General features: G+C 48.8%; 1 protein-coding gene across 10 annotated transcripts in view; it reads right to left on the bottom strand.

Annotated features, from left to right (window-relative positions):
* Window positions 1–317: 317 nt before the first annotated feature.
* TAF5L (TATA-box binding protein associated factor 5 like) overlaps window positions 318–11,251 on the bottom strand; it is a 26,639-nt gene continuing 15,705 nt past the window's right edge. For all 10 annotated transcript variants that reach the window (XM_079899636.1, XM_079899634.1, XM_079899635.1 and 7 more), the window contains 2 exons: window positions 6,410–7,134; window positions 318–2,187 (listed from right to left, as the gene is read on the bottom strand). In XM_079899636.1, coding sequence (XP_079755762.1) covers window positions 1,390–2,187; window positions 6,410–7,134 — 1,523 coding nt within the window. In that variant the 3' untranslated portion in view covers window positions 318–1,389. The remainder of the gene's footprint in view (window positions 2,188–6,409; window positions 7,135–11,251) is intronic.

The following is an 11,251-nucleotide window of genomic DNA, read 5'->3' as shown; positions in this document are numbered from 1 at the left end:
GAGAGAAAAATGTATGTTGTCTCTGGCGAGCCACTGGCAAGTTTGGATATATAAAAAGTATTGTATGCTATCAATAATCCACGTGAATGCAAAGAGAAATGATTTGAAGCAAGCTGGACAGAATACAAGAGACAGGAGAGCAGCTCCCCGGGGAGTCCGGGCTACGTAACTGGCTGCCACCTTGCAGAAAGCTGAGCTGTGTCCCCAGAACAGCCCACACCCCCGCCTGTCCTCAGTTTAAAAGAGATGCCAACGCTTTTTGTTTTTTGAAACTAAATACATTTTAATAGAAAACAAAATACAAAATAACTCTTTTCAGAAAACAGAAATATTTAATCCTTTTTCCACAAATTAGAAGTTGCTTTATCTTCAGAGCGTAGTTTTCGACGTGTGTGTTCGTACTTAAGATTTGTTTCACAGACTGTTCATTAAACTGCTATTGCAAAGCAGGAGGTGGGAGGGATGATCTCAGGGGGAAAAGACGCTGGAAGAGCCACACCTCAGAATCATTTGGAAATTCAACATTTTCTATCTTTTGACTTCTCACTTCCAATTATTTTCATTTCTTTACCACAATCTGTCCTTTCAGGGGAGAGAACTGTTAATAGAAGTGCAGCCACGAAAAGAATCTATCCCACCATCACTGCAAGAGCCCAAGACTTTCTCAATCAAATCCACCCACCCACTTCTAGAAACATGTCAGCTGGAGTGATCAATCTGTCACCCAGAAATTTTCCCTTTCGCCCAATACACTGTACGACCAAATTCTCTGAATTCCCTGAACCTCAAAATTCCAAGTATCACAGCCAGTGCCAGGAGTAAAACCTGAAAGATGAGAGCAGAGAAGGCCCCTCCGCCAGTGCTAGGCTTCCTCTTCGCATTAATAATAATTATAATAATAATAAAAAATCCTGGTTCTCTGCAACCACGAAAAAGGAAAGACATTTGCCAGGATGACCCCGCCCCCTTTCCTCGTTCCCGCCCCCGAATTCTACCCAGATAGAGTCCCTTCCACCCAGTGACCCTGCAGCACTGCTCCTGGGGAGGGCGCCCAGCAAACCTCCTCTGGCCAAGTGCAGCCCCGGCGAGGTGAGGGCATCTTGGCTCCAGAGACAGGAAGGGGCCGGCAGGGGGACACCGCGGGATCTCCGTGATTCTTGATCTCACGTTCGTTCCCCGTCACCGCCCTTCCTCCCCCCGTCCCTCCACACTTGGGGGCTGAGCAAAGGGTGGCGGGCTCGGGATGTCCGCGGGATGAGGGGGCGCGAGGGGGGATGCGTGGGGACGCGGGGAGTCCTTCACAGTCAGTCAGTGATTTCATACGTCTGTCCTAAGACTTGTCGTCTGGAGCCCTTCGCACGCCCCAGTCCGTTACATCAAAGATAAAAATCAATGTTCCTGATTTTCTTGTGTGATTCCGGTCACCAGCAGGAGGTTGCAGGCCATGAACTGCACGCTCAGCACGTTGCTCATCTGGCCGGTGTAGACGCCCACGAGCTCGCTGGACGAGCCGTCAGCGGGTGCGCTGCAGTGCGCGCTCCTGATGTCCCAGATGCGCACCGAGTTGTCCATGGACGCCGACGCGATCAGGCTGCTGTCCGGGCTGAAGGTGAGGCTGGTGATGTTGTCCGTGTGGCCCCGAAGCTCTTTGTAGAGGGTCCCGGACGCCAAGTCCCACAGCTTCAGCCGCTGGTCCTCGCCCGCCGATGCCAAGTACTTACCGTTGGGGGAAAAGGCCAGAGAGAGCACGGGGCCGCGGTGGCCCGTGAAGAGCCTCACCGAGTTCCCCTGCTGGGTGCTCCACAGCCGGACCGTCTTGTCGGTCGAGCCCGTGGCTAAGTAGTTTGAATTGGGGTGGAACTTGACGCAGTCCACGTCTGCCAGGTGCCCGGCGTAGATGCGTAGCGGGTGCGTCCGATCAAACGACCACAGCCTGGCCGTGCGGTCGTGGGACCCACTGGCGAAGTACAGGCTGTGCGGGCTGATGTCCAGGTCCCACACGGGGTAGGCGTGGCCCTGGTACAGCACGGTGTTGGTGAAGCTGCCGAGGTCCCAGTACCTGATGGACATGTCCTCAGAGCAGGAGAGCAGCCCTGAGCTGTCCGCAAGGAACCTGGTGCTGTACACTGGCCCGCAGTGTCCCCGCAGGACCTTCATCTCCGTGCCTGCGTTATCGTCCTCGTCGTCCTGCGGGGACGCACGCATGCATGCACGCACACACACACACACACACACACACACACACACACAAAGAGAAGAGCGTTTAGTGGTCTGTCATGGAAAACAAACGTCTAGAAACAGACCTGCTTGGGAAACAGCATATACTCAGTGAACGACCCTGCTCTTTACGGTGACTCCAGGAGAAGAACTCTTAATTGCATAACTGAATAAAAAGTCTCCTACCACTTACAAATTGCCTTCCTTAAATTCACCTCGCAGCTAAGACTACAGCAAGGCTACTAGTGCAGAGCGATGACTGTGGACCTTACTCTTAGGTTGAGGAGAACCGATTTCAAGAGCCGATCGCTCGAAAAGACGTACTTTTGAACTTATGTTCTTAGATGCTCTTCTACTGGCATGTCTTCGCCCGTCAGTCTCAGCTGCTTTGCAGGCCATGCTGCCCCCTGTCTCCAGTCCGTTTAGAAAAATCTCCACATGCCTGTTACCGCCACGCCTGGGGCCAGTGATGGAGGCAGGCGCGGTTTCAAGATTTTTATACAGAACCGCTGCGGGAGTTCATCCAAAACTAAAACCTGGACATACCGCAGAAGTAACAGTAGGCCAGGGGTGCAGCCATCAGCAAGTTATGCTCACACCCTGTGACCAGGCATGAACGGCTGGTGTCCAAAGGAAAGAAGAGTTTTGAAACCGTGACTCTCTGGAGGGTCTCAAATATTTTCCCAAAGTAACAAATGAGGCGTGGAGTCAGAATTGCTCTAAATAAAGCCAAGCGACTCATGTGAGTCTTGGAAATGAATCCCTAGGTGTGGCGACAGAAAGGACGGCTCGTGGTGTGGGGGGGCCCCTCTCCTCATCCTCTTCCCCACAAGCACACTCTCTGTGTTCAAACCCACTCTCCGTTCATTCTCTCGCGGACAAGCTCCTTAAAACTGCAGCTGTCCTCACCCTGGAATTCATAAAGCCAAGTGACCTCACTGGAAGAGCAGGAGGTAGGATGAAGCTTCATGAACCGCTTGCCTCGTGAGCCTCTGGACAGAAAAAGGGCATCCTTTTAATCTGAAAACTATTAAATTCAAAATGGAATGAATGCCTCCAACGTTTATGTATTGGAGAAAAGTTAAGAGAAAATAAACACTGATGTCCATGAAGATTCAAAATGGCTCTTCCAGATACTCAACATTAAAAGCACTTAAGCGTTTGAGAGCTTAAGGTTCTACTGAGCGTTACCAAGAATATTAGTAATTTTCCTTTCCAAAGAGATTACAACAACACTTTAAAGTTACTGCTCTGCACCGGAGAGTTTGTGTCAGAGCTGCGGGGGCAAGAAACGACCCTGGGTGAGTTACACAGAGGGCCTCTGAAAGCTAGCGGCCGACAAGGGCACACGGTAGTCTCCGAGGCTTAAGAGGTCTTCATTTGGACCAGGCAGTCATGGAAGTGGGTCTCCCCTCTGTGTGCTCACAGGCAGAGAGCAGGACACACCGGAGTCAAGCTGGACTCCCCAGGGGCCCAGCCATTGTCCTGAGCCTGTGGAAAAGTGCCTGGTTGACTCTACAAACCAAGAAATGGGGAAGCCAGCATGGGCCTGCTGGCTATCCCTATCAGCTCCCTGCCAGGACCGCAGCTTAAAATAGTCCGGCCACATTTTTTTCTGTGGCTCAACCCATCCCCATTAGGGCCTCAGCACAGTCAAGCTGAAACCCTGAACAGGCAGTGGGTCACACGTGCCTGGCCTCACGGAGCCTCCCATGCTAACGGAACAGCACCGCAAATGCCCTGCCACTGTCTAAACCCTCACAGTAACTTCCACCCCAGATGCATCCCAAATAGGAATTTCTAATTTGTAAAGTACTTTCATGTAATAATAAACTATATTATGTACATGGTGAGACATGCTTAAACCAGAAATTTTCAAAGAATAAGAAATATAACATCTTCAAATACTATAGTCTGCTGACCCTGCTTTAGGCCATGGAGTCCCTCCGTCTGCTTCTGTGCTAGGACGTTCCAAGTGGCCCAGCTCACAGTGTGGTCATTCCTAGATCAGGGTACTTTGGGGTCTGAAAGTCAGCCCGGGGCTGTTCTCCAATTAGCTACCGATGGAGCCGAAAGAAATTAAATATGGCTGGGCTTGGGAGTGGGTGAGACTTGGAAGCAAGTGAGACACTGCTATGTGTGTGAGAGATGACAGCAGCCTGACCTAGGAGAGAAAAGGTGGCTGCTGGCTAGTGTGAATGGACGTGTGCTCTACGTGTAAATACACAACGGATTTCTAAGGCTTAGGACAAAAAGGGAGACTATAACAGACTTCGTTAACATTTAAAAAATACTGCTTATGTGTAGAAATGACAATACTTTGGCCATATTGGATTGAAAATACATTACTAAAATTAATTTTGACTACTTCTTTTTACTTTTGTAATGTGACTACTAGGACGATTTAAGTTACATATATGGCTCACATTATATTCCTATTGGCCAGATCTAAATGACAGTTTTATACACAAGTTACAGAACTGAGTATTATTGACAACACTGACTTGATTTTTCAAACCTAAAGACGACCAGATTGGGGGCAGAATGACCAGACGTTAAATGAACTGAACACAGGTGCTGCACTGCTGGGCTGAGGGCGGGGAGGCTGGTGGTGATGAGGGTGGTCCTGTCCTGTCCACATAACTGGAAAGAAGGGCAAGTCCTCCACTGGGGACCTGTGCTTTTGCCATGCTGTGCAAATATTAAAAACACACAGCTGCCAATCGACAAGCTATCTCCATCCGGTGTGCAGCAAAGTGGGGGAGGGAGGGCAGGCCCGCTCCCCATTCCCAGGCTGCTGGCACCGGGTGACGGGAGCACTGCGGGCCCAGCGAACACATTTCCGAGGCTAATCTAGCTTCTCTTCACGTGGAGACAACAGAAGCTGGAGGGCAGGGCTGTAAATCCAGGTGCATTTGGGATAATTTTATGCTTACACAGGAGCTTTTGGTTACTGTTTTGGTTTTTTTAAAAAAATGAGATATAATTCACATGTTACAAAATGCAGCGGTAGCCACGGTGTAATCTTAAAAACTTTTATTTTAGGCTAACGTTCTTTCCATCTTTGCATCTATCTTTCTACCTTTGCTCTCTTCCTTTGTATTATTTTTTAATGCCTAGAAAAATCCCCAAACTCAGTATCATCAAAGCTAATAAGGTCGGTAGGAATAGTTTTTTTAAGTAAAAAACAGAGTAAACGAGGGCAGTATCCCTCACTGTACGTGAAGAACCACCAAGACGCTAGAGCTGTGTCTCCAAGGAAGCTAAACTCGCGCACTGAAACACGTTCTGGAGGGCACTACAGAATTCTAGAAATCGAAGTTGGTGCATCGGAATTTAGACTCTGTACTCATCCTAACAAACTCCTCTAATTATACTGTCTTAACTGCAAGAAGCAAAGACTCGAAGGCCATACTAACTGGAAGGTGACTAAGAAAACAGGAATAGGTAGAAAAGGGGCTTAATTTGTACACCAATATTCTTGCTACCCTCATCAGTAACGGGAAATTAACTCGAGCGATTTTTTTTTTTTTTACTCATTAACTTTTCAACCTGGTGCAAAGGTTTTCCATCCCAAGTAACTTGAGGCCGAGCCACCTGAATTTCAGCGGTGATACGACAGCGCTATCCTACCCACAACTTCCGTGGCGCCACTCTCAGGGAAGGTGAGCTCTGTGCAGTTCAATTTCTGTCTCCCTTTGCCCATGCTCTTTTTGAGGCAATGACTCTCGGTGACCTGAAACTCAGGCCACTGTGCCTGCCCTTTTCAACTACCACCCGCAAACAGAGCGAACCAGCTCATCACACCGACTGCTGGACGAAATGGCGGCACCCTGGGTGAAGCCAGAGGACTTGCACTGCCCTCGAAAGGCCGAGAGCAGCCAGGGTGGGCGAGGGTGGAGAGAAACCAGTGTCCTCATCTACTGCTCATGGCACTGGGAGGCGGCAGTATCACACTTTAAGACGCAGACCCTCTGACCCAGTGATCCTACGTCTAATTGCTTATTGTCTCCGCCAAGGCTGGGCATTAGCAGGGAGTCACTGGCTACAGGTTACGAGGCATGAGTCTGGCGTTAGCTATACGATGCGGGAAATAAGGAAGTGCGTTTGCCGTAAGATCTGTCACGTTGGGTACGAATATTCCAAGCTGATTAGTAAGGCAGACGCAGGGAAGAAAGACCGACATTCCTACCTCCTTCTCCAAGATATCACAAGCCAAGTGGATGCGGGACACGTCTACTTGATGCGGTTCGGATTTTAACTTCTTGGAGCGCAGACTCCACAGTTTTATACAGGAGTTGTCAAAGCCAGCGGCGAGCAGCTTGCTGTCCGGGGAGACCTCCGCCGTGTTCAGCAGCTGCTCCGTGTTGTAGAAGGCGTAGAAGCAGATGGTGGTGAGAGAGGGGGGGCCGTCCTTGACACGCTTAATGCTCTCCTGCAGGACCTCCAGCGCGGCCTCGTTCTGCAGGATGGGCGCGGGCACGTCGGCAGGCTCCAGGCCGCCGCCCTCGCCCCGGGAGGGGCCGCCGCTGGCGTAGAGCTGGTAGTCCGTCCTCTTGGCGGGCTGCACATCCAGGTGGATGTGCCAGGTGAGGACTCTGCACAGCGCGGTGTTATTGTCACTCTGGAGGTAGCGGAGAAGGTAGTTGTAGCTGTCTTCCTGCAGGCGGACCACGTACTTGTTGTCCAGGAAGGCCCGCAGCCGGAAGTTAGACAGGATGTCCTGGATGGTCTGGGTGGTCTGCAGCTGCTCGATGACGTCCTTCTGGCTGGCATTCTGCAGAAACATTCCATGGAAGCGGCTGTAAAAGCTTTCCACCGTGCTCTTGGGACTGCTCTGGACCAGGTTGAGGTGGAGGTAGACAAAGAGGGGGTAGAGGAGAGGCATCACTTCATGGCTGTGCTGGGATTCAGAATCTGTAATGAAAGAGAAGCAGGGCCTTTACCGTCAGCAGAGTCTCCTGGGGAGCCCGCCGTCACATGGCCTCTTCTGGCCGGGACCCTACTTTCTGAGGCTATGGATTGAAGTATAAGCCCAACACAGAATTCTGCACACTCAAAGTCCAAGCCGGGACTGAGGAAGGAAGAGCACGGACCCTGAAGGCCAGCAAACACGGCCCGAAGTCAGCCGTAAACCCAGAATTCGACGGCCAGAGGTTAAGCGATGTGCCCGTTCCCACATGCATTCAGTAGCTCGTACCAGGTCTTCAAGGGTTAGTATTTTCCCAGCACATTAGTGTTGCTCCAACTGGGACCTGAGACCTTGGAGAGACCTTAGACGCATTCTCGGGAGACTGAGTTCTTCACAGAAACCTTAACTTGATAATTTAAAAAACAATGAACACAGGTAAATTCAGAATTATCTGGATGGCCTTTAGCAAGTAAGTATTAACATACAGTTTTAGTGCTGTACTTTGTTCTGTGATTCCTCTTGGCCCCATCACCTGCAGTAACATCAAGTTCTTAGTTTAGTGGGTTCATTAACATGTCTAGCCCCCCTGACTGCCATGTCTCAACGGCAACATGACGTCGTTCATCTGTAATTGTCCCACATCTGTCAGTGTACTCATTTTGATTTTGCTGGTTAAAAAGTACAACTTCTCTTTTGCAGTGATAATTTACAAGTGGAACACTTTCATGTCATTAAGACTAAATCATTTACTAACCTGAGACTTTAACACCATGAAAGTACATGATAAAGAATGTTCAAAGAAGTGTACAGCTTTGTCACAGGCTAATGAGAAAAGCACAGAAGTGTGTGTGACACTTAAGTGAGGGAGGGCAGAGAGAGCTGTGACGGAGCGAAGGTTCCACAGCCATCTGGACGGAGGCAAGTGGCCAGCGAGCAGGGCCATCGCAGGCACCAGCACCTCAGGGAAGCTGGGTGACACCAGCCCTAGGCCCGTTAGAGTAGCAAGTTATGACTGGCAAAATCCATCTGTTACTTTCACTTGTTGTCAATTTGAAGTTTATTTTTGTGGTTTTGCTTGTACTTTATATGTAAATGAGTTTAGCATTTATACAAAATAAAGCATAAAGGTTTCATGTGTCATGTCTGTACATACCTAAGTAATTAATATAAAAATGCTTTACGTCAGCTCTTAGCACTTCCGCTAGCATTTTCTTTCTTTCTTCTTTTTTTCCTGAAAAGGAATCCACACCTGGCTCAAGATTCAGGACCACGGCATTAGGGAATCTTATCTCCCTAACTGGAAGGGAGATGATTCCTGCACGCTCTCTCTGCTTGATGCTCTGTTTCACCTCATCACAGGTGAATTAACTGCAGAGTAGGTGCATTTGAGGATCAACATGCCCCCACTCAAATGCATTCTTAGAAGATGAACTTCAATCGCACTGATCCCGCTGAACTGAAGTCAGGGCTCCTGCCTCTGCACCAACAGGCACAGTGAGCTCTGGTGCTGGCTGTGGTGAGTGACCCTGAATGCCGAGGGGAAACTGGACTGTGCTCCACAGGGAGCCGAGGACAGTGTGTCTGGGACACAGGAGGTCACTTAGGGCATCTCTTAGTACCACCATCCCTGAGGTTAAGGTGAGTGGAAATATGCAACAATCCAATCCAGGCAGGACAAGTAGTGGCCCAGGCCCTTCAGGCACGAAGCTTTGCATCATCCCACCAGGTAAAGAACCAGGACCAGCTGAGGCACTAACTGAAGGCAAAGGGAATACAGAATAGGCGGCAGAGGAAGGTGAAGACCAGCTATGACCACGTGACCAGTGACAGAACCCAGGACTGGACCTGTCATGAGTATTCCTCCTTATTTTGTTATGAACGTGTTTGTGTGTGTGTGTATACCTATACATAAGCAAATATCTTTGTTTTCTTTCCTTTCTTATCCCCTTACCATGGAACATAAGTTATAGTGACTTTGTATCATTGTATTTTTTCTTTTTGTTTTGGCCGTGCCGTGTAGCATGTGGAATTTTAGTTCCCTGACCAGTGATCAAACCCTGGCCCCCTGCAGTGGAAACGTGGAATCCTAACCACTGGACCACCAGGGAATTCCCTATATCATAGTGTTTAAGTATTGTTAACTTTACGTCACAGTATTTAAGTTATGGGATCTCAAGGAGAAGGGTAAACATCACCTGTGGACTTTGCTTCCTCTTCTGAGGAAGGCATTAGGGCATTCTTGGTTGTACTTGGGATAGCTGTACCATGTTAAGTAGAATTATGACCTTGTTAATCACCTTTACTTGCAGGTTAATTATGGTTTAAGGACATGGGTAAGGGTGCCATCACAAGTCCATAGGTGGTGGACTTGTGATGGTTAATTTTATGTGTCAACTTGGCTGGGCCACAGTGCCCAGAAACCTGTTCACACATTATTCTAGATATTTCTGTGAAGGCATTTTTTAAGATGAGATGAACATTTAAGTCAGTAGACTAAGTACACTGGATTACCCTCCACATGTGGGTGGGCCTCGTCTAATCAGCTGAAGGCCTTAGGAGAACAAAGACTGACCTCCCTGGGCGGGGAGAAGGAATCGGCCAGCAGGCGGCCTGTGGACATGAACTGCAGCTCTCCTGAGTCCCAGCCTGCAGGCCTGCCCCACAGATTTTGGACTCGTCAGTCTCCACAATCACGTGAGCCAATTCCTTAAGATAAATCTCTCTATACATATTCACTTTGTTGGTTCTGTTTCTCTGGAGAACCCTAATACAGATTTCAATATTTCCTTACATACTGTAATTCTTTAGAAGACCTCTGGAATATTTCTGTCCCCAAATACTAATTAAAACAAACAAAAAGATTCAACCCTTACCAATTAGACGTCCAATATATTCTATTGGGACGAAGGGCTGTTTTCAACTCCTTACAATCTTAGTTTCAGGCTTATTTTCGAAAATGAGAGGCATTTTAATTTACTAAGTCCAGGATTAAAAAAAACTAGCCATCTAGAAATAGGGATGCAGTACTTTAAAACTTACTGAAATTCACTGTTGTTTCAGCCCATAGTTTCAAAACTGCTTAACTGTTCTTTCTTGTCTGAAGAGAACAGTATATTAGGTATAAAGCTCCAATCAACATATTCTATATGTGGAACAAGGTGAGACTAACATTAAGTCTTAACTCAATTTGAATCTCGTTCCCTTGAAATGGTAACATACACCTTATATTTTACTGAAAGGACACTAAGTTAAACGAACACCGAGCTTGTTGGTCCTCACTCCCCGGCCCTTCTCCACAGGGCTGGGCCCACCGACTGCACACCGTCCTCAGCTCTGAAACAGCACCAGCTGGCCTGCCCCTTCGTGTCCCTGCCTGGGGGCTCCTCCTCTTCCCTGTTCCTCGAAGGCTCACCTCACTCTGCAGAACTACCACTGCATGTGTGCCTCCCACGAGCCAGGCACTTACACCCACATTGTGTCTAGGAGTCACAGCTGTCCCCAGATTCAGATCCAGAGTGACTGACCCCATAGGCTATGCTCTTCCCACTACATGTCCTGTAGGAAAGGCCCTGGAGCAACAGGCAAGCTCACGGCAGCTCTCAGCCCCACAGCTTCTGGAGGAGAAATACTGGAGGGAGCTCAGCCTTAGAACCTCTTACCTTCCTCTGTTATCTCCTTCGAGAGTTACCATCTCCTAGAATTTACTTTGTAACTCCCCAGGGCTGATGCTGAGTACTGTATCACAGTCTGTATCTTCTGTGTTACGTAGCAGGATGCTATCATCGTAACAACGTAAAAAATAAAACCTGACTTATTTCTGTTCAGTATACCCCACCCCCACCAAAGAGCCTGAGGCATCCTCAGCTCTTCTCCCTTCTTTACTCCTTAGCCCTGGAGATCCTACCTTGACAATGTAACTGTGAACTGAAGACCCCACTTTCAGCATCCACAGCCCTGTCTCACTCCTCAGGGACCACAGTGGACTCAGGCTGGCCTCCCATCGCCCCTCCCACAAACACTCTCGTCCACTGCTTCCACACCCACATTCACGCCCAGGCTTGTCTCCATCACACAGGATGAGGGTCACACTTCTACCCCTGTGGTCAGATCTTGCCTCCATTT

Source organism: Stenella coeruleoalba (genome assembly GCF_951394435.1).
Source record: "Stenella coeruleoalba genome assembly, chromosome: 16".
Lineage (NCBI taxonomy): Eukaryota > Metazoa > Chordata > Mammalia > Artiodactyla > Delphinidae > Stenella > Stenella coeruleoalba.
Note: the sequence above shows the minus strand (reverse complement) of the source record. Positions and strands in the feature narration are given on the sequence as shown.